Source organism: Pinus tabuliformis, chromosome 7 (genome assembly GCF_031772625.1).
Source record: "Pinus tabuliformis cultivar Carrire ecotype Pingquan chromosome 7, CPIR1, whole genome shotgun sequence".
Classification (NCBI taxonomy): Eukaryota; Viridiplantae; Streptophyta; class Pinopsida; order Pinales; family Pinaceae; genus Pinus; species Pinus tabuliformis.
This window is the reverse complement of record NC_142293.1, coordinates 2028550535-2028575508: the sequence shown is the minus strand read 5'-3', so window position 1 is coordinate 2028575508 and position 24974 is coordinate 2028550535. Positions and strand designations below refer to the sequence as shown.

Below are 24974 nucleotides of genomic sequence, written 5' to 3'. Positions count from 1 at the left end.
CCTCGAGCATGGTATGAGAGGATGAATAGCTACTTTATGAAGCTGGGATTCACTAGGAGTGAAGCCGATCCTAACCTTTACTTTAAGGTTGAAGATGACAAGCCTCTCATACTGGTGTTTTATGTGGATGACCTCTTTCTAACAGGTGCATACTCTCTCATTCACAAATGTAAGAGGGAGTTGGCTTCTAAATTTGAAATGAAGGACCAAGGACTTGAAGTGTGGTAAAAGCCAAGGGAAATTTTCCTATCTCAAGGAAAATATGTGGTAAAGATATTGGAAAGATTCGGTATGATGGACTGCAAGCTTGTGACTACCTTGAGGATCTGAACTTTAGAAGTTATATGGTAGTGATGTCGGACCAGATTTGCGAAATGCCTCTGAGTTTCATAAACTCATTCACATTGATGTTCTTGGTGAACCTCTGTTCGAACATATGTTTTGCAGTTAGCATTGTGAGCTCATATTTGGTTGAGCCTCACTGGATTGATGCCAAGAATCTTCTAAGATATCTTCGTGGCACAATTACTAATGGGTTAAGATACACTGCCGGAGATGTGAGACTACTTGGATATACTGATGCTGATTGGGCAGGCAGTGTGGTGGACCGTAAGAGCACTTCCGGGTGTTGTTTCACCTTGGGATCTGCTTCGATATCCTGGATGAGTAGGAAGCAGAAGTCGGTGGCTTTGAGCACCGCCGAAGCAGAATATATTGCTGCTAGCATGGCCTCCTGTGAGGCAGTCTGGTTGCGAAAGCTCTTCAGTGAGCTGTTTGGATTTACATTGGATACCACTGTGATTCTCTGTAACAACCAGAGGTGGGATTCAATTATTGAGGAATCCCATATTCGTCGATTGCTCCAGCAGATAGACATCATCTGGGATATGGTAAGTCGATGAGCAAGGAGGCTCCATCGCATTAAGATGATGTATAGGTTGATACACCTTGTCAAAGCCCCAAGGAAAGATATAATTTGTGATTTTCCTAAACGACTTGGAGTCGTCAAGAAACCCTTGTACAAGGGTCCTGCATGTTGCATACATTGAGCTCTGGGAGCTCTGAGGGCTTGCGGTTCTTACTGGAGCAACATACGACCACAGGGTGACTCACCCTCCCCTGGTGGTGCGCACTGGAACAAGATGATTCGCTCTCTTGTGGGACAAGATGATTTTCTCTCTTGTGGAACAGGATGATTTGCTCTCCTATGTAGTAGGATGATTAGTTCTCCTGTGAGGCTTGGAGATGTGTTCTCCATGGCGATTGTAGCAAGATTGATGTGTTCTCCTGTGAGGCCTAGATTGATGTTTTCTCCATGGCAATTGTAGCAGGATTGATGTGTTCTCCTATGAGGTCTGGATTGATGTGTTCTCCATGGCGATTGTAGCAGGATTGATGTGTTCTCTTGTGAGGACAGGATTGATTTGTTCTCCTGTCGAGGCATCCTACCCATGCAGTCTGGGACTCATGGGAATTACCTCTCATCTGATCAATGAGTATGGAAATGAAGTTAGGGACCATAGTAGTACCAATGGATGCATCGTTGTATCTACCGTACTCCCTACGCTAGGATGACCTCCATTGATCTGGGATCAATGATACTGGTCTGGGACTAGTGGTAGGAGTTGTACCATACTATGACAGTGACTTCGAGTCGATTGAGACTGGTCTGGGACCAGTCGTACACTCTCTGAGACTGCGATATTGGTTTGGGACTAGTCGTACACTCTCTGAGACTGCGATATTGGTATGGGACCAGTTGTAGGAGTGGTACTTACTATGAAGCTGACTTCGGGTCAGATGTGACTGGTTTGGGACCAGTGGTACGCACTCTGAGACTGACTTTGAGTCAGTGGAGGATGATATTGGTCTGTGACCAGTGGAGTTGTACTCACTATGACGCTGACTTCGGGTTGGTTGAGATTGGTCTGGGACCAGTGGTACATACTCTGAGACTGACTTTGAGTCAGTATGATACATCCTCGATCATTTCTTCTTCTTCATAATTCGGACAAAAGCAGAGCAGAACAGAACAAAGTAGAGCAGCGCATAACAGAGCAGAGCCATACAGCTCAGTACAGGACAAAACATGACAAAGCAGAACAAGTAGAATAGAGCAAAGCAGGGCAAGGGTCAGGCTGTACAGGGCAGTGCATTTGATGGAGGAATAGTAACGACTGATAGATAGATTGTAGATGAAGTTCTCCCTAGTTGAGAGGGAGTGTTAAAATTGGCAACTAGGGCAAAACTTCATGTGGGTCATCTTAGTCATGGCTGATAATATTTTTATTAGATTCCTCTCACCGAGAGGTGTAGGATTGATATAAATATCATCCGATTTCGATAAGTATTCATGGAGATATGAATTTATTTTGATTATGGAATTATTATCAAGCCGACCTACAACTCATGTAGGCTCAGAAGCCCGACAGTCACATCTATTCAAACACCAACGTTGTGTATAAATACAGGAGGAATTTTCCTCATTTGGACTCACTCATCTCATCACATCTCTCTCTCTCTCTACTGTGCAGAAAAGAGTCTCTTCTCTATTGTGCAGAAAAGGGTCTCCCCTTCACACGTGAAGCCGGAAGTTGCTAAAACTGAAGCTGCAACTGCAGAAGTAAAGATCTCCTCATCTGCACTGCGCTGTAGGTTCATCTGAACCTCCTCTAAAAGCTGCAACTTTTGGTGGTGGAATCAAGTCAATCCGATGGACGGTTTGCAAGATATCTACTACCTTAGTTTGAAGCCAAAAGCTGCAGAAACTGAAACTGCAACTGCAGAAGTAAAGTTTGACCTGCGTGGACTAGAAGGTCTCCTCCTCTAAACTGCGCTGTAGGTTCATCTGAACCTCCTTTGGAAGCCGCAACTTTCGGTGGTGGAATCAAGCCAATCCGACGGTTGGTTTGTGAGATATCGTCTGCCCTAGTTTGATGATGAAGCCGCTAATGCTGATGCTGCTGATCTAGGGTTTGCTACTGCTGATATGAATCAGATTTATTGTACTATTTCTCTATGCTGAATTATTGAAGATAAAAGAAGATTTGATCAAAGGGTTTCCCCACACATTGTGGTGTTTGTCCTTGGCTAGCCGCCACATCTTGTGTCTCTTGTCTTGGCTTGTTTTCCGTCGATCGTTTAATGTTCTATCTGCACTTTACTTTATGTACATGTGATTGCTAATCTGTGGAATATAATAAGGAAAAGAAGTAAACTGTTATAAGCATAGAGCATACCATAACTTAACACTCAGACTCAGCGCTGGCCTAGAGAGCTGACGTAGTCACTACTTGGGCTCCTCTCTGGCTCTGTGTCACCCTCTGCAGGCTCGAAATGCTGACACAGGCACTGCGTGAGCCTTTGCGTCACTCCTGCAGCTGCTCCTCTTCCTCTGAAACAATGCTATCACTCGGGACAACTGCTTCTCTTGCAACAAATTCTCTGGATCTTCTTAGCTGGTGTCTTCAGTCTCCTATGATCTGCAATGCTCTGATACCATGTGAGAATTTCTGAATCTACACATCGAAATCCTACTACAATCACTCGTTTATCATCTCCTACTTGTTCTTTACATTCAACAAGTTATTTAATTACTTAAACAATGAGGAAAACACTATTGCAACCTACACATACATACAAATCATGAACTGAAATAAACTGAGATAATAAAACAAGGGACACCGTTATTTTTGGACAATTGTCCACGGAAAATTCCAATTCGGGAAAATTGGTGTAGCATATAGAGGGTTTGTATTATTAAACATATTTCTGAATACAACTAGGGTGTGAAATCTGACTCACCCAATAGAGAATAAACCTTGCAGAATTACCTCTATCCGGAGATAGATATTTTGGCAATCCAACAATTGGATGATCAAACCCCATAGATGACAACTGTTGTTCCCAGTGCTGGGCAGCGATGGCTGCTCCAAGCTCTGCGCTGGAACTGCGTCACCTCCTCTAGGAGCTGCATCACCCTCCCAGTGAGCCTCCCTTGCTCAGAAGTCGATATGCTGAACTGCTACTCTCTCTGCCCCACAGAAAGCCTCACGTTGCCTCTAGCTTCTGCGTCAGCCCCTCTAGCTTCCACGTCACCCTCTCTGGAGCTGCGCTGTCTCTGCCGCTGCTGCTTTGTCTCTCTGCTATGTATTTCGGCCTTGGACTGAAGTTCCTCTGTCGAACTGCCCCTCTCACTGCAACTTAGATCGCTTAGCTCGACTTTATCAGCAAACCACGCCCCAGAAAAATCGAACTCTTTGATGTTTTGGTGTATCTCCAACTGACCCTCAAGCCCAGTGTTGCACACATCGCGATCGGGATTTAATCGGCGCCGGGAAAAAAGCGGAAAAAATCGTTAAAATCGGGAAAAAATCGGAAAAAAGCGGGAAAAAATCGTTTGGCACAAAAATATTCATTTTTTTTCATTTTTTTTTCAATTTTTTTAATATCTAAACCATCTACAACATAAAATAAATACATTGACACATAAATATGATAAAAAAACTAATATATAAGATGTTTAATATCATTTCTAGCGCTAAAATCACACATAACATTGAATCATGTCCTGAATAGTAAGTCCCAACTCAGCCTCAAAATATCAACAAAAAATATGATAATGTATCTCATCATGTCATAATGTCATATACAATAAAATGAAAGCCTAATCCTATTGATTTCCTCTGCCCCTCTTGCGAGAAAATGCCACAGCTTTCCCTTTCCCTCTAGATGTAGATGCTGGTGCCCGTGCAGGTGGAAATGGCAGTGGAGTCTGATGTGATCTAGACGTTGAAGAACTAGAAGTAGGAGCTATAGGAGGTAGACCACGTCCTCTACTGGTGGCAGGGGTAGCCCGGGCAGGTGGTGTCACCTGGAAACATTACAATCTCCCAATCCTGAAATCCTGAAAAACTGATAAGTCTGCTGGATTTTAAATGAAATCTAAAATTCTACTTTCTCCATATGAAATCCAATGAGGCTGGAACCACTCTCAAACATCCTGAGTCATTTCATGGTAATGTTAAAAATTTAAGTAAAAGGATGAAAATGAAGATTAAGGAGAATGTCACTTTTACTTTAAGAATTTAACATTACCATGAATAGCATATCCATACTAGGGCCTAGACTTGATCATTAAGCTACCCCACTCAAAAATTATTTGTTTCTTTCAAAAAACATTGCATGAAAAAACCCAAAAAAAGTTATAAAACTATGCTGTCCTGATCCCCCACGATTTTTTCGTTAAAAATCGCGTTTTTTTCGAAAAAATCGCGATTTTTTGAAAAAAGCGCGATTTTTTCAGTAAAAATCGGCAAAAAAAAAAGTAGGCGATTTTTTCGTATAAAAATCGCGATTTGATCGGCAAGATGAAAAAATCGCGATTTTCCGATAAAATCGCGATTTTATCGCGATTTTAACAACACTGCTCAAGCCTCCTCTTATACTTTTCGTGTTGATGAATCAACGACCGAGATTAAGTCCCTAATCAACGACTAAGATTAAAACAGGCTTGATCCTTGTCACTTAGAATCTTCTCACCCATATTCTTATTAATACACACTAATATTTTATTTTCCTAAGTTTAGACTTAGGAACCCAATAAAAATATTAATTATTTTAATAACTCTTCATCTAGGTGGAATTTCTCCAAACGATTTCTGGGTTCTAAAGATCTCATGTGTTCTAGCCCCTGCACAAAATTTCGGAGCTAGAGCACATCCGATGCCACCCAAAATCAAGATACACTGCTAAGATATGTGAGCCCCAATGACCCCATCCATATAAAGGTTTCACTCTTCCCCTTGTATACTGTTTTATTACAAACATATATTGATTATCTTGATAAGGTCAAATATGATTACTTCATAACTATGTTTGTCAAAAAGGATCAACAACGAATCATGACTCATGCTTGCCTATATTAGCTAATTATCCAGAATTTAAGTAAAATTACATGGTTCAAGGCTCTTTAGTCCTCTTAAGTTGCCAAATCATTTCTTTCATCCTTTTATGGATCTACCCATTAATTCCTGGACTTTTAACATTGTTCCCAGCTTTATTCATTGTTGGCCATATGCCTGTATTCTCCACCTTTGCTCATTTCTTGCTGCCATGCCATCTTTAATTATCTCCATGTCACCCCCTTTCTTTATTACAAATCTCAGTTTAAACAAATATCCTTTCACAGCCTTGCTGATTTGGTCAGATTAGCTCAGTGGGTTACATGATAATGCCATTTAAAATAAATTGGTCATCACTGACATGGTCAATGATGATTATATCTCTACTCATTTAAGATATTTCCTAAAACACAACAATGAGGGCAGCTCCATGTCTCTGGTGTGGTCAAATGACCTTTGTTCTGTTCCTCTAATCGTGTGCCATCCATTGCATTAAGTATTGACACTTTGCATGGTGTGATTGGTTCAAGATGATGCAGGAATGATCTGGGATGAGTATTGATGTGGAAACCTTGCTGCCTTGTCATTGTTACTTCCAGCAGCACATTCTGTTTCCTTTGAACCATTTGGCCTGGGCTTTTAAGATGCACACTCAGCTCTGGGCTTATATTTTTTATGAGGTCCCAGTACCAAAGGCTGTAGATATTGTCATGGCATAGCCTTCCAACTCGCAATCTTCTATGTGGTTCCTTTTGTCATGGGTTATGTATCTGCTAGTTCTTGTCCTGATGGTGTTCCTTAACTATGTATTTCATCCCCTTGACCAGCTCGACTTATACTTCTGAAGTTCCAGCTGGTGCTTTCTTGCAGTCTCAATAGTAAGTAATGATGGGAGGCTGTGTCATCCCACGTGGCATATCTGCTTATGCTTCAACAATTCTTGTACATGTTTACCATGCCATTTTATGTGGTAACAAACATATATACGTTTTCATGAATAGTGGCAGCTGTTGATGATTTTATTATTATTATTATTTCTTTTATTAATCTGTATATATTTTATTTAAGTTTTGCATTTATCAAAATATTTTAAATGCACTTTATGGGTAACCCAATAAATAATAATTCTCTAATGACAGGTGTTTAGAATAATAAATAATAATTCTCCAATGACAGGTGTTTATAAACGTAATGGAATTTCATTCAATTTATATCGAACGTATCTAAACTTATTAATTTAGCACAATCCATATTTGCTTCTGAGCTTTTGTTCGTTGTTTTGCTAAACGTATTTTTCATATTTTCCCTATCTATTTTCTAGATTTTGGCACCTAGGTTGGAAACATGTTACCCATTCCCTTGCTTATCTCTACTTCCTATTTTGTTGTGTTGACCATTGTTGGTCACTTGAGCATATTGATAATTTTTGTTTGGATTTCTATATAATTTGATGCAATTTGGATTGTATGCATCTAAATTGTCAACATTGCCTCTTTTTAGTTTCTATTGATTTAGATATGAGATTTTGTTACTTCTTGTGATACAAGTTTCATATTTATTTTTGGTATATGAAGCTAATCAATCAATTTCAGGTGGGTGAGCTCATTGGTGGAAGCCAACGTGAGGAACGCCTTGAATTACTTGAGAATCGAATGGAACAGTTGGGGCTCAGAAAGGAAAGTTACTGGTGGTATCTAGATTTGCGACGTTACGGTTCAGGTATTTCTATAATTGTTTTACTGAGATCCTAATGAATGACAGTCTTTATTTTTAAGACCCTAGTGAATTGTGATCTCGTTGAAAGCAGTGCTATCACAACCAGACCAGAACTGGTGGAGCTGGCTGGTCCGACTGGTTTGACCCCGAAACCACTCTGGTTAGAGGCCTGGAACCAGAAAAGATGGTTTGGTAACTAACTGGCCTTTCTTCATGAAACCAGTCGGTTATGTACCAAACGAGCTGGTTCTGTACAATTGGACCAAGGACATTGAAAACAACAGTTTTTGAATGTGGCAGTCTAATATTCAATAGGTCTCTACTATTGTTATGCAATTAATGGTAATGTTAAATTATAAATTAGATGTTTGAGTGGTTCTGAATTTTTAATGGTATTGGTATGCAATTAATAGAATTGTAATTCCCTCTCAAAATCCAACAGACTTCCCAGTTTTTAGGTCGCAATGTTTCCATTGGATTTTGTCATGTACGAGAGTATGGAACTAGCATTTAATCAAGAGCACCAAGCCCTCTATGTACCTTGATGTTAGTGGCATTGGTTGTTGAACTCCTCTGTTGTGACCCTAGTAAAATTGTACCCATAACTCAAACAAAATCTTGAGTAGACATGTTAAGCTTTTTCTATCTTATTTTAATTCTTAGAGGGTGATACTGATGACGAAGATCCAAATACAAGCAATGTTTTTGATGATATGTTAGTATTTATTGTAGCATGATTTTTTTTTGGATGCTAGAGGCCATCTAGAGTGTGTTTGTTGATGTATTTTTGGTTCAGAGATGGATTGCACTCTGTGCTATTTTGGTTATATTTACTCTTGCATGCTATATAAATAAGAACTTTTGCATATTTATGTATAAATGGTTTGGATTCATATGGATGCACATGAATATATATCTTTTTCTTTAAAATCTAAATATTTGATGTATTTTTGGTCAACCAGTTTTTTGGTCCGGGTTTTTTACCGGTTCCTGGTTCAGAGGGTCTACCAGTTCTGTTTTTATAACATTGGTGTTGGAATTTCTAAGTCTAACCTGTTAGAAACCCTTCATGTACTTCACTGATTTATTCCTACCTATTTGTTCTGTTAATTAACAAGTTATTTACCATGTAAATACTGGAAATAAATACAAGTACATCCTCAACACATTACAGATCATCAACTGAACGAAACAGAAACAAGCACACAAGTGACACCGTTGTTTTTGAACCAATGTTCCTGGAAAAACCCAATGCGGGAAAACCGGGGCAGCTATCTGAGGGTTTTATTATTATGCAGTTTCTGGATACAATCTGGGTGCCAAAATCGGCTCACCCAACAAAGAATAATCTAGGTAGTAGCACCTCTCAGTTGGAGACAAATGTTCTGGCTGAAACCCTGGATAATCACTCCAGCAGCTTCACAGCTCCATTCTGCCCCACAAAACCTCATTGTCAGCATCTAGGGACAACGTCAGCCCTTTCTGGCCCAGCGTTTGCCTAGCGTCACTCTGGCTTAGCCTGCGTCAGCCTTTGGAGGCGCTGCGTCAACCCTTTGGCCCTCTGCTTCACCCATGCTGGCCCTCTGAGGCACTGCGCAACTCTTGGCTACCTCTGCGTGAGCCCTTGCTGGGTCTGCATGAACCCCTGGCTGGTTCTGTGTCCTTCACTCTCAGCTACTACGCTGATCCTCCTAGTGCTATCTTTGCCCCTCTGCTTCTGTATTAACTGCCCCTCAGCTGCAACTCTGATCACTCTCTCGAATTTCTTAGCAAACCCAGCCCCAGAAAGTCGAAATCTTGATCTCTCGGTGTGATCTCCAAGTGACCTTGAAGCCTTCTCTTATACATTTCTCGTTGACAAATCAACGGCCGAGATTAAGTCCCTAATCAATGGCTAAGATTAGATCTGGCTTGATCCATGACTTTTGGACCATTCTAACACAGTTTTATATTAATTCACATTAATATTTTATTTTCCCTAAGTTTAGACTTAGGGACTCCATTAAAAATATTAATTGTTTTAATATCTCCCAAATTGTTTAGAATCTGCCCAAACCCTTTTTGGGTATTGGAGATCTCATGTGTCTTAGCCTCTCCACCAATTTTCGCGGCTAGAGCACATCTTATGCTACCCCAAATCAACAATTGGTTGAAAATACTTGGATGTACATGGATTGAACCTTCTTTATACTAGTCAAGTAATGCTTGTTGAGGTTGACCCATTATTTTATTGTTGGGCAGCCTATGTAAGTTTAATGTTATCCCACACTTTGATTGTACTTCTGTTTTAAGTTGGCATATATTCGTCATTGAAATCATCTTTTTTTAATGTGAATTTAGGCTGCTATTTAGTATATTAGGGATGCACAAGGCCGATTTTGTCTGTATAAGTATCCTCTTACACAGGGCTTTTAAAGAAGACCTCATCAAATGTTGGAAATGAATCAATAGCTGTTAGGATATTCTTGTCAGTTGCAAACAAATTGGTTAAAGATGAAACCTTTTAAATTAGTACATCTGTATGAGTAATATTTGCAACAGACTACAAGTCACATCGAGAACTTCCTGACTTTGACTTCTGATATGAGCACAAAAATAGCAATGGGAATACTCAGACAAGAGAACATGAGAGAAAGTATGCAAGTAAAAGAGAATATTGTTAGAGCTGTACATCTTTGTTGTATACTCATTTGTATTAACTAGATATAATGTACAAAATTGGGGGTGGGAGAGTGACCAACATTGACCAAGTCTCCAATTAAATGCACGAGTGATCAGTTTGACATTAAACTAAGTCACCTAATGGAGAAATAGAAAGTGCAAATTAGCTAAATTACATTTATTGTACATGTTCACTACATTAAGTCTCATCAGTTTTACTTCTAGCACACTGTCCCTAATTTCTTCCAATGTCACCAGACACAAAATTGGCAAGGACTCAGCAAGGCATAAGATCCAAAGGTTTGAATTGGATTAGGAATAATTTCCACAAGTACAAAAATATAAAAATGTATACATTTCTCAATGAAAAGACATTTTTGTTTCATATTCACTAAAGCCATGTCCATACATTGCACAATATCAATAGATGTCCAAAACTTCATATATCAATAAGCATCTCATATATGATATGTTAATTTTTGAGTTAACATGTTCTTTGCATAGGATAGTTACTTCAGGGATCCATATTAGCCCAATTTTCATTAACAATCACATAATCTTATTGTCATGATAGTAACTGAAGAAAGAACATAGACAAAAGGTGCAGAAGACAAGCCAAGACAAGAGGGCACATGAATATGGCACAAGCCAGGGAAAAACCCCAAGAAGGGGAAAACCCTTGATCAATTCTTCTTATTATAATTATCAAATGTTCAGTAGAGAATGAGAGAGAGCGTACACATAAAGTCAAATTGACTTGCTAATATGTTGAGAAATACCATTATCCAGTTTCAAGGAGATAACCCAGTCAAGTCTTCACTGTTGTATAATGCAGTCACTTACCGGACTTCAGAAGCAGCTCAATCCTGGATGTATATGTGGCCTTCTTTACTGAAGACGAGGATGGCAAAATCACAGTCCAAATAGGACCTCCATCCAATCCGATCCAAAAGTTGGACTCAACACCTGGAAACAAATCATGCACATCCCTTCGTCCTTCACTGTTTAGGGTCTGCTCCTTCTGCTATTGGTCACGGCCTGGTTAGGGATAATCACCAGAAATCTTCAGCCCTAATCTTCTGCTCAGGTATCCTTCCAACAGCTATGGCTACCTTCTTGTGAGGCTCCTCTATACTTTGCTGGCTAGTAGGGTTACTTCCAGCCCACTGTGCAGACTCACGACCCTTCTCAAACAAGGATCTAGGGTTCGATCCTCCTTCAAGCTTTAGTACAGGTCTGCGGCCTTATTACCAAATATCTGCCCACACAAAAGTACTTCAAAACTGGACCCAAAGCATGTCCAAACAGTTCACAAATCACCTTCCATTACTTGTCCCTGCTGCAAGGAGAACTCGACATCCAAATGGTCTTGAAAAGGCTTTAGTACCTGTCCTCTCCTCCTTCTCTTGAATGCTCCTAATCTGCGGCCAAACATAGATCCTTTGTAGTGCGAGTTGCTCTTAGTATATCTCCAAATGAGGGTGGATAAGGCTGACCTTGATAATTTTCGTGTGAAAGAATAAATTCAAAAACCCACTCTTACTTATCCAATTTTGACGATCTTTAGATCAATTTTGGTCCTCTCGAAGAGAGGAGTCTAATGCCATAATTATCTTCTTCAAAGGAGCAGTCCAAAGTAGAATGTGGCCCTAGTTGCCAAATTTAACACTCCCTCTCAACTAGGGAAAATTCCACCTGACGAACCAGAAAACATTATAACGTCTTGTCGCCATGAATCGTCTCTAAATTTCATCTCATCTCTGCTCTGCTGAACACTGATATGAAATCAATCGAGAGTGTGTCACTGCCACTCTCCACTGACAAAAGTCAGACCACATAACCAAAGGGAGAACTTCAATCAGACTTGATCCCAAGTGATCAATTGAAGAAACATCATTCATCCTAGACATAGGGAGTACGAAAGTACACGATGTGTCCATCGGTAGTGCTATGGTCCATATCTACTTTTCCCAACTCATTGGCCAGATGAGAGGTACTTCCTATGTGTCCCGGACTACATGGGTAGGATGATGCAAGAACATCAACAGAGAAATTCTATATCACATCCTGCTCACAAGAAAGTAGAAACCACATCCTACAAACACATGTCATAACCATATGTAGGGAAAGGATGAACCACCTCCTACAATCACATATCATAATCATCGTAGGAGAAGGATGAACCACATCCTACATGCATGCAGAACACCGAGAGTAGGGAAAAGATGAACCACGTCCTACACACATGCAAATCAGCAATAGTAGGAAGAATCCTACACATGGAGAAAGGATGAACCACATCCCACTGACATGTCAACCACAGATCGTAGGGAATAAGCATCCTACATGTGGGGAAAGGATGAACCACGTCCCACTGACATGTCAATAGATGCTTTTAAGCATCTTTCACTTGGATATCCGCAGGAGAAGGTGAACCACTCATCCTTCTCATATGCCATAGGAGAAGGTGAACCACTCATCCTATGCATATGCCATCAATAGTAGGGAAGGTGAACCACTAACCCTACACACATGTGTCATCAATCGTAGGGGAAGGTGAACCACTCACTCTACACACATGTCATCTATCACAGGGGATGATGAACCACTCACCCTGTATACCGCACACCTATAGGGGAAGGTGAATCACTCACCCTATGGTTGCTCTTAGCTCAATAAGTACCCAAAGTCTTCAGGAGCTCCCAGAGCTCAATGTTCAATCTTAAGCAAGGATTCCTTCATATAGGGAATAGAGCCAAGCTGCTTTCTGAATGTCAAGACTAGATCAATGGGAGTGTCATACCTTCATTTAGCAGCAGATAGATGTATATAGTAAACATATTAATTTACAACAGAGATCTCGACAACAATTAGCAATCCTCTGCTTCTTGCACATCTTGATGAATAAAATATTTGACTACTCCCTCTTACACAGGGAGACCACAACCTAAACTTGTTTTTCCAAAGTGCACAGTGTCCATTAGACAATCTGCTCATCATGAGATTTGTCCACTCAAGCATGCAATAGGAATGTCGTTTGTTGTGAAGTACATCTTCTTTTGCAATTTACAACAAAGGTGTGCTCAAATAGCTCACTGAAGTGCTAACTCAAATGTCTTAATAGTAAGCCCAACTTACTACTTTATGCATTCAGCCACAACGAAGCTCCCAGACTTCAGTCTTTCATGAAATAAGGTGAATTATAGCATCTTACTGTTCACCATATTATGCTTCAGCAATTTTACAAGATGTCTGAATCAACAACTTCTCCATTATGTCAGATCTTAAAGCTAAGGAAGAAATCGACTAGCTCTGAGTCATAGCTCCCTCTGAATATTTGAAATGAGAACTTGCCCAACGAGTCATGCATAATCAATGGGTAAGAGGAGCTATATAATCCATTTGACCATTTTTACATGAAGAGGAGCTGACACATAACTTTTCCCAGATTTCTGAAATACTTCCACTCCTTTTGATCTTCCTGAAGATATGGTCGGAAAAGGGTGGAGGAAAGCTGAAATCAACTACTGCTTAGGTTGAATAGCATCATCATAGAGAAAGGACAAGATCATTGCAGCCATCTCCTTTTCTTAGTCAAGTTTGTAAAAATAATGGTGATGGCTTGAACAATATCAGAAGAAAATATTTGTCATCACATATGATTCTGTGCTTCATGGTTGAAGGCCTGTAATGAGATGCCTAGTTCTTGTTATTCAGGAACGGATATTCCTAAGGTACTTCTCCCCTTATCCAAGATGCCAAATTCGAAGGTACTGCATATAAGAACTGAGTATACAGGTGCAGACATACTGTCAACCATCCTCAATTCAATTCAACAGAGTTCTAGCTGATTGATAAGACATATTGAATCATGGAGATGATGCACAAAAATTTAGCCATAGAAGTACTTAGATATGCCATGCACTTATCACCGTTGATACTCTGAGAATGTTGAGATGTCATGCTAGTTTACTTCCAATAATACATTTCAAATCATGTATACTGTTATTTAGGAAATGCCTTACCTTGGGGTAACAAACTGGAGATTTACTGAGATCATAACAGGGATACAGCAGTGAAAATTTTAGGGGCTAATATTCGCAGGTGGGCTAATTTTCTATGTTTTTTTCCAAAAAAAGATTCGTCAATTTCCATTTTTCCTAAAATATGATTCACCCAAATTTTATATCATAAAATTAGTTTACCTTAAAAATCGCCAAAGTTTATAGAGACTATATAAAATCAAATGTTCAATGGAGAATGTTCAAATCTATTGTAGTGAGGACATTCCAAAGCATGATCATTGAATTACTAAATGCAGAGATACAAGACCAAACGCAGGGATACTAGACCTGCGCCATAGTGCCATAAGTGAAGGAAAGATCTTGTGACACTGTCATGCGAAGAGTCCCTGTGCCAAGCTATGTAAATGCAGTGTCTGAGCTAACCAAGTGAAGATGCCATTTGCCTCAGAACAGTTCCATACGAGCCTTAGTAAATCCATTATCCAAAATTATATGACTGATTGATCTACTCTTTCTTGGGCTTGACTTCTCCTAGCTCTGATATTATGTTAATTTTTGAGTTAACATGTTCTTTTCATAAGATAGTTACTTCAGCGATACATATTAGCCCAATTTTCATTAGCAATTGTTAGTTTTGTAGCAACGGATGTGTTCTAGCCACGAAATTTGGTGGAGAGGCTAGAATACATGTATTCTCCAAACCCCTGGAAATTCCACCTAGAGACGACTTAATTAAAATAATTAATAAGTTTTTTAATATTTCTTAAGTCTAAACTGAGGGAATATGATTAATTAAAGGGTATTAATTAAGTCATGGTGAGAATCTTCTAGAAAAAGCCTTGGATCGAGTTCTAGTTAATCTTAGCCATCGATTAAGTTTTAATCGTGGCCGTTAATGTCTCAACGAAATATTATAAGAAGAAACTCAATGGGGCTTGGAGAAAACACGAGTAGTTCGATTTCCTTGTCAAATCGTTTTCTAGAGTAGTAGCATTGAATTGCCGGAGAGAGAGCTAGTGAGCTTGAAGCAGTGAGAGAGGGACAGAGATAGTAAGGCTGGAGGAAGTTTTTCCAGTTCCGGTGAGTGGACTGCAAAGAGTTAGTGAGTGCCACAGAGAGGCAATGCAGTGCTTCAGAGGGGATTCCATATTTTGCTGGGGAGAAGCAGTGATTCAGTGCCAGAAGCTGAAGAGAGAGTCTGGAGGCCAGGAGGATCCATCTTCCAGACAAAAGCTAATCAGATAGCAAGAGAGAAGCAGTTTCGAGTTGTGGGACACAATATTGCGTAGGCTGACATAGTGACTACGTAGAGGCAGCAAAGAGCAACTCAACTTGAACCAAGGTCAGTGTCGGATCGCCAGTGGGAGTGAGATTTTTCTCACTAGATTTATTGTTAGTCATTTCTCTGTATGGATTGCTAGATTTGAGCATCCATAGTCTTGTACTTAGATTTACTACTGCATAATATTAAAAGTTTAAAACCCTCAGTTGCTACACCGGTTTTCCCGAGTTGGGTTTTTCCGAGGACTTAGTCCAAAAATAACTGTGTATCTGTGTGTGTGTGCATCTATTCTTCCAACATTTTTATTTCTTCCACAATATTTATTTTGTGAAGGTTGTAATGTATTTAATTCGATATTTTCCGTAGCACACAACAAGTAAATTGTTTAATCGAATTAACATCAGTTGCTGCAATAGGATTTGAGGTTTGCCGAATTTTCACAGCAATCACATAAGATTATTATCATGATAGCATCTGAAGAAAGAACATAGACAAAAGGTGCAGAAGACAAGCCAAGACAAGAGGACACATGAATATGGTATACGCCAGGGAAAAACCCTAAGAAGGGGAAAATCCTTGATCAATTCTTCTTACTATAATTATCATCAAATGTCCAACGGAGAATGAGAGAAAGAGTACACAATGTCAAATTGACTTGCCGATATGTTGAGCAATACCATTATCCAGTTGTCAAGGAGATAACCCAGTCAAGTCTTCATCGCTGTATAATGCATCCACTTACCGGACTTCAAAAGCAGCTCAATCGTGGATGTATATGTGACCTTCTTTACTGAAGACAAGGATGGAAAAATCACAGTCCAAATAGGACCTCCATCCAATCCGATCCAAAACTTGGACTCAACACCTGGAAACAAATCATTCACATGCCTTCATTCTTCACTGTTTAGGCTTTTCTCGTACTACTATTAGTCACGGTCTGGTTAGGGCTAATCACCAGACATCTTCAGCCCTAATCTTTTGCTCAAGTATCCTTCTAACAGTTGCAACTACCTTCTTGTGAGGCTCCTCTATACTTTGCTGGCTAGTAGGGCTACTTCCAGCCCACTGTGTAGACTCACGACCCTTCTCAAACAAGGATATAGGGTTAGACCCTCCTCAAGCTTTAGTACAGGTCTGTAGCCTTATTACAAAAGATCTGCCCACACAAAAGTGCTTGAAAACCAGACCCAAAGCATGCACAAACAATTCAGAAATCACCTTCCATTAGTTGGCCCTACTGCAAGAAGAAATCGACATCCAAATGGTCTTGAAAAGGCTTTAGTACCTGTCCTCTCCTCCTCTTGAATGCTCCTAATTTGCAGCCAAACAAAGATCCTTTGTAGTGCGAGTTGCTCTTAGGACATCTCCAAATGAGGGTGGAGGCACCCCTATTTATACAAATTGTTAGAGGGTCAAGAGATGTGTCTATTGGACCTATTGAGCTGACATAGAGATAAGGTCGAATGTGAGAATAAATTCGAAAACCCACTTTTACTTTTCCAAATTTGATGATCTTTAGATCGATTTTGGTCTTTTCGAAGTGAGGATTCTAATGCCATAATTATCTTCTTCAAAGGAGCAGTCCAAAGTGGAGTTTGACCACGCATCCAAAACTTATCAAAATTGGGAAATGGGAGTGTGTGTGTTTGTGTGCGTCCCAAACTTCATATATCAATAGGTATACTAAACACCACATGTGAGAATACTAAGAAGATGTCCCATATCTTGGGCTGCTTGACCCTCAAGGTTGTCGAAGTCCTCAACACAAAAAATAGGAGCTTCTTCCAATAGAAGCCAATATGCTGTTGTGATGAGAAATCTAGGGCAGCTATATTAGGGTGATTTCTCATTTGATACATGTTTTATCTTGTAGAGCCACTTGGAAGTTACCACAGATTTGTCTTCAGGCTTAGGTACGATCTCCCAAACTCCATTCTTCATTATAGATTGATATTCTTCATTCATGGCATCCTTCCATTCTTGGTGATTGACAACTTCTTCAAAAGTGGATGGCTCTGCTTCAATGAGTTTTGTTATGTAGGCTTCATACCCAGAATATCGTTTGGGCCTCTCACTTTCCCTAAATGTAACTTGAGCTTCTCCATGACCTTCTGCATCTAGAAGTGTAGACTTCAACCAGTTAGGTCTTTTTTCTAGTTTCGGAAAATATCACAAGTTGTATTGGTTCACGGGGACCTTCATCTTCATGGTTTGATTCTTCTTCTTCCCTGGTAACTTCTATGAATACCGAAAGTTCTTCATCAGAGTCCATAGGGAGATCCTTTGATTTCTTGAATGCAATACTTTCGTCGAATATCACATCTCGACTGACTTCTATCCGGTGTCCTTCCTTTATGTAAATCGTAGAGGCTTAGAAGAGTTATTGTAGCCCACAAAGGTTCCCTTCATGCCAGATGGATCCAACTTCTTTCTTTTGTCCTTAGGTATGTATATAGACAGGACAACCAAAAATTTGGAGATGATCTACTGTTGGTTTCTTCCTAGTGAACATCTTTGCAGGAGTCTTGTTATCTAGAGACTTGTGGGGTCTTTGATTTTGTATATATACAACGGTCCTTGTAGCTTCACCCCACAAAAATTTCGGTAAGTCTTGATCATGTAACATTGCTTTGACTCTTTCTTCAATGGATCGATTCTTTCGTTCTACAACCCCATTTTGTTGAGGATTATATGGCACTATCAACTCCCTCTTAATCCCATACTCCTTACAGAAATCTATGATTTCCTTGGATGTATATTCTCCTCCATTATCGGATCTTAATATCTTGATTCTTCTTTTTGTAAGGTTCTCTACTTCAGCTTTGAATCCTTAAAATTTAGTAAATACTCCATCCTTGGATTTCATTAAGTAAACCCAAGTCTTCCTTGAATGATCATCTATAAAGGTGACATAATATAGATGACCTCCAAGTGATTTAGGAGTCATAGGACCACAAACATTAGAGTGAATAAGATCCAAGATTTGTTTTGACCGTGAAGCACTGCTTCCAAATGGTCTCTTGGTGTACTTACCCAATGCACATTCCTTGCATACCCCTTCGTGATCTTCTCTCAGTTCGGGAATTCCATCTACGATAGAGCTTAGAGTTGGAAGAGTTTTGAAATGGAGATGACCAAATCTTCTATGCCAAGGTTCACATGGGTTGATTTCAATGTGAACTAAAGCTTAAGCAAGAGGGGATAGCACCCTGTGGAGTCTTCCTTCACGAATCCCAACTACTTTAGCATTTTCTATGCTTGAGTTCTTACTGCATACTGTGAAAATTCCTAGATCTAACAGTCTCAGGAATCCTACTTCAACCAGTTGAATCTACTTAACCTAGATTGTAAATTACATTATAAGCTTATTTCATATTTCTTCATGAAATATTGAAGTAAATTGCTGAAGCAACCTACACCAATTAAACATGATTCTGAAACATAGAAACTGAGCAAGGAAAATAGAAACACATAGGACAGTTATTTTTGGACAAATGTCCCTAGAAAAATCCAATGCGGGAAAATTGGTGTAGTAGCTCGAGGGTTTATTATTATTAAGCAATAGCAAAATCTGAATACATCATTGAGTACTTCACCAGGTTATTCAGTCACAAAGAGAAATACTGGCAGAATCTTTGTGAGTTTATCTCACATAATTACTGAGAAAAGTCCCGGTTGTTCCGATTGCTAGATGAGATGCCCCTTGCAGGCACTGCACTAACTCTGCGCTTCTTCTACGCTGTCCCAGTGTCAACCCTTTTAGGCACTACATCACCCAACTGAGGAATCGATCAATAGCCCAGAGGCATTGCTCTCAGCCTCTCCGTTTCACACCCCGACTTCCGATTGCTGAAACCAACCCTTTGCTTTGATTTTCGACTTTCTTTCTCTGACTCTGCATCACTTCTGCGTGGCCCTTCTGGCCCTGCATCAAGGTCTCTGGATCACTTACTGCCTCTCTCTGCTGATTTATCTCTAGTTGAGAATCTCTCTCTCCGGAAGTTGCTATCCTTGCCCCTCAACTGCAAGAGATATCCTCAATCGATTTTTTCTCCTGAGAACTTCTTACTCCAGAAAATCGATTTTCTCTATCTCTCTTTATATTTTCCAAATGACCCTCAAGCCCCTTCTTATATCTTCTTGTTGGACAACCAACAACCTAGTTTACATCTTAATCAAAGGCTCAGATCGTTTTGGCTTGATCCGTGGATTTTTCTAGAAGTTTCACCCCTGATTAGATTAATACCCATTAATATTTTAATTTTCCTAAGTTTAGGCTTAGAAACCCCATTAAAAATATTAATTATTTTAATAAAATCACTTCTAGGTGGAATTTCCCAAAACAATTTCCGGTTTCTTTGGAATACCTGTGCCCAAGCCTCCTTGCAAAATTTGAGGCTTAGAGCACATTCGATGCTACCCCAATTCAACACATACTACAACTTTTCCATCAATGAAAGCCACTCTATCACCTTTATCTTCTAGACTTGAAATGGAGAGTAAGTTCTTATGCAAACCTGGAACAAATAGGATGTTGTTGAGATGAATATTGCCTCCATTCTCCAGCTCTATTGAGGTTGATCCAATTCCTCTCACAGGATAACTCTTATTATCTCCAAGCTCTACGGAGTAAGAAGACTTTCCTTTTGACAATGTTTTTAGTTGCTTGTGATGCCCGGTCATGTGCCTTGATGCTCCACTATTGATTACCCAAATGTTCTCATCTTGAAATGTGCCAGTGAGTGTTGAGAAGAGTCCTTCGTCCTTTGTCTTGGTTACTTTCTTCTTTGGAGTAAATAGGAGATTCCATGCTTCTTTGATACCCTTCTTGAGATGACTTGCTACCTTTGAACACTTCTTTAGGAACTTCTTCAATGTAGTAGAGATCTTCATAATGCCCTTTGCCAACCTTAGCTCTGAAACCATGTTGAGAAATATATAGGGCAATGATTAGAGTGATTTCTCTTTCCTTGATAATTGCTTGTTATGTATTTTTACTTTTTCGTACTTGTTAGCTTATTTACTTATTATTTTGTTTGTGTATCATCAAACAACTGCCAAAACAAGAAGAACAAGAACACAAAATATAGGCTACAAGACAGGGCCAAAACTTCTCCAATTGAGAGGAAAACCAACAAATCTCTTTTTTTCCTTATAGATTCTTCAATTAACGAATTTTAAGACCTATAGACCAAGACCAATGCCCTCCAAGACCAAGTCCAACCTTTCCAGGTGATATGCTTTCCGTAAACAAGTCAAACCTAGTCAAATCCCTTCCAGTAGCACAACTTCGACATTTCAGCCTCCACTGCAAACTTGAAATCTTTGACCCTCCTACAGTTGTTGCTGCCACATGTGTGAGCTTTTGTTTAGCCTTCCAAGGCTTCCTCAGACCTTCGCTTGGCTTTCTCTTCCTTCTGGAGCTTAAGGATGGCTTCTTGTGACCTTCGCTTGGCCTTCTTTCCTTCCCTTCAAAAGCGAACTTGTAGAAGAAAACCCTAGATTTGTTGCGGAAATCCTAGCCTTCCTTCGCACATGTGAAAGAGAAATAGCCCAAAAACAATTCTCCTTTGTCCTCTTCCCTCTTCGTTGCCTTCTTCTTGTTCCTCTGCTTAGATGAGTGAGAGATGAATGTGCTTTAAGGAGGTCGAGTTTCCTCCTTTATATAGGCTTCTCAAGGTGGACGTGGCTCCTCAAATTAGGCCAACTTGGTCTTGAAGGGTATTTTGACACTTTTAAGGACAAAAAATAATTTTCTTTACAAGTTACAGTGTCCCTGATGGGGTCTTCAACTTATGACAATGACTCTTTTGACTTCTTGACCTAGGACCAACCGTAGAAGCACTCAATGGGTGCCTGACCTATAAAATTAAAGTTCTCGAGCATGAAGCCCATGCTCGAAAAATAATAATTATGATTTTCTTTCATTTTATAATTTACAATAATCAAAAATACATTTCATATTTATGAAGACCGAACTTAGTTACTCATTTTTCAACAACCCATTGACCATATGGGGAGGACCAATCCCAACAAGCCTAACTTGTGGGTAGGATGCCAACTATGGTAAACTCTGCTAAATCCTAGAATTGATGGTAAGGGAAGATTACCCACACCCTATAATGACAATATGCAAGATCGACTTACCACAAGGGTAGGGATCACACCCTATCCTATTGTCCAGTGTTCCCTCAAGCCCATGAGCCCTTATTGCTCCATTCCTCACATTGGGAGCTCACAAAGGGGGAAGAGCTATGCTCAGGGTTCTTGATCAGTTGGGACCCTTACCCAGGATGGTCGCATCCATCAGTCCAAGCTAGTCTCTGAAGACTAAGAACTTCCCTTTCAACAAAGCCTTGGTGAGTATGTTTGTTATCTTCTCATCAGTTGAAATATGATGGAGTCTCACATCTCCTTTATGCAACATGTCTCATATATAGAGATATTTGATCTCAATATGCTTGGACTTGTCATGAAATACAAGGTTCGTTGCAAATCAGATCCCACTCTTGTTGTCGCAATATATCACTGTAGTATCTAGGAACTGCTCAAAGAGATCTTCAAAGGGCTTCCTCAACCAACTGCCTCGTAGCTAGCCATGCTTGCAACAATATACTTTGCCTCGATCGTGCTCAAAGCCCTGGACTTATGTTTCTTGCTCATCCAAGTTATTGTGGCAAAACCCAAACTAAAGCAACACCCTAATGTGCTCTTCCTGTCAATAACATTTCGAGCCTAGTCAGCATCAAGGTACACATGAAGTCGTACATCATCGACAGTGTATCTCAAACCATGGTTAATTGTCCCATGTAAATATTTCAACATGTGTTTGGCAATGACCCAACGTGCATGAAGGGGCTCAATCATGAATTGACTCAAAGTGTTCACTGCAAAACATATGTCTAAACGGGTGAGTATGTTTGTTATCTGTTCATCAGTTGAAACATGATGGAGTCACACTACTCCTTTCTACACCATGTCTCGTATATAGTGATATTTGATCTTAATATGTTTGGACAAGTCATGAAATACAAGATTCTCTGCAAATCATATCCCACTCTTGTTGTCGCAATATATCACTGTAGTATCTAGGACATGCTCAAACAACTCTCCAAAGAGCTTCCTCAACCAAATTGCCTCGCAACTAGCCATGCTAGCAACAATATACTTTCCTCAGTTGTGCTCAAAGCTATGGATTTTTGTTTCCTCCTCATCCAAGATATCATGGCATAACGCAAACTAAAGCAACCTCCTGATGTGCTCTTCTTGTCAATAACATTTCTGGCCTAGTCAGCATCAGTGTACCCATGAAGTCGTACATCATCGACAGTGTATCTCAAACCAAGGTTAATCGTCCCATGCAGATATCTCAACATGCATTTGGCAACAACCTAGTGTGCATGAACGGGCTTAGTCATGAATTGAGTCAAAGTGGTCACTGCAAAACATATGTCTCAATGGGTGTTCACAAGGAACATCAATGCCCCAATCAACTGTCAATACTTAGAGTGATTCGTCAAATTAGGTCTAATAGCATGCCCACATAACTTCTTGAAATTCATCTCCATTGGTGTGGCCAGGGGCTTACATTCTACGATTCCAAATCTTTCCAACAACTTCACGACATATTTTCCTTGAGAAAGGAAAATTTCACCGGGTCTTTGCTACACTTCTAATCCTAAGAAGTAATGCATCAAACCAAGATCATCTCAAACTTAGAGGCCAACTCTCTCTTACACTCGAGCATTAAAGGCTCACTACCTGTCAAGAATAAATCGTCAACATATAAAACCAAAATCAAAGGCATACCTTCGACCACTTTGAATTAGAGGATTGGGTCAACACTGCTTCTTGTGAATCCAAGCTTCACTAGGTAACTATCAATCTCGGCATACCAGGCTCTAGGGGCTTGCTTCAAACCATATAGAGCTTTCTTCAACCCGCAAACATGAGTCTTCCTGTCCTTCACTTCAAATCCCTGAGGCTGCTCAACATATACTTCTTCCTACAATATGCCATGAAGAAATGCAGTGTTCACATCCATTTGATGAAAAGTCCATCCTTGACTAGAAAAAAGGGCAACAATTGATCTAATGGTGTAGCAGGCAACAGGTGCAAATATGTCATCATAATCTTCTCCCTCTTTCTTGGAGAAACCTTTAGCCATGAACCTTGACTTATACTTCTCAATGCTTCCATCTGCTCCATGCTTGATCTTGTATAGCCAGTTCGAAGTCACAACAAATTTTCCTTTAGTTCTCGCGACATCCCATACATCATTCTTCATAATCGATTCGTACTCTTCAGCCATAACAACCTTCCAAACCTGTTATCTGAAAACTTCTTCAAAAGTGGGAGGCTCAGCCTGGATGATAGTACTCATAGTTGTAACGTATCCCTAGTATTAGCATGGCTTTTTGCTTTCTCCAAAGGTTCCTTTAGCAGGAACATGTCTCTTCGCATCTTGAAATATATCATGAATTCACAATGGTCTCTTCCTTGCAAGGGGATCACTTGGAGGATCATCCAAGGGGTCCATAGGCTCCATGGAATCATCAACAATATCCTTCTCAGATTCCGACACAGAAGGACCTTCTAGAAGTCCATGTCATCATCATTCTTCTCAACAGGAGGAGGTGGAGGAAGGTCCCTTGCACTTCCAAGGGCAACATCTTCATCGAAAGTTACATCCCTTCTAAACTCGATTCTCCTTTGACCAAACATATATATTGTAAAGGCTTTATAATTTTCACAATATCCAACAAATGTACCTTTCTTTCTAGTGACTTCTAGCTTGTTCTGTTGGAAACACTGAGAAGGGGGATGAACCAGTATTCCTTAGCAATTAGCACTTTTAAATCTCTTAAGAGCATTAGTTACTCTTTAATTATTATTAATGTTTATGCAGTAATAGCAGTAAATAAAAGAACATAGTAGGCACAATAATTTTAGGTGGAAAACCCCCTTTGGGTTAAAAACCACCGAATACTTTTCCAATAAATTATTTAATTTTCAGCCCCAACTGAAATGAAAGCAACAACTTCCTAGAATTCTAGAAAAGCATTCTTATCCAACTCCCACTAGAAGGACGCCCAACGCCCTGGTTTCTCAGTAGTCAACTGAATGGATGCCCCAACATCCTAGACCAACCTACCACCTTGAAGTGTTCACAAGGCTCCAACCTGTAATCAACTTCATGCACCATCCTAGCACCTCCCTGCCACCCTATAATGACTAAAACGAGACGAGAGTGTGGATTCCCGTACCAGGGACAACGATTCATGATACAATATGATTTACAATGATTTTGACCGAACACCCAATCACACTATGACCTGCGACCTAACCATGACATCATCCCAATAGAGACTCCTATACCTTCCAATA

General features: G+C 39.9%; 1 protein-coding gene across 2 annotated transcripts in view; it reads left to right on the top strand.

Annotated features, from left to right (window-relative positions):
• LOC149256637 (asparagine--tRNA ligase, chloroplastic/mitochondrial-like) overlaps nt 1-24974 on the top strand; it is a 346887-nt gene that overhangs the window by 280089 nt on the left and 41824 nt on the right. For both annotated transcript variants that reach the window (XM_089460808.1, XM_089460807.1), the window contains one exon: nt 7496-7622. In XM_089460808.1, the coding sequence (XP_089316934.1) occupies nt 7496-7622 (127 nt within the window). The remainder of the gene's footprint in view (nt 1-7495; nt 7623-24974) is intronic.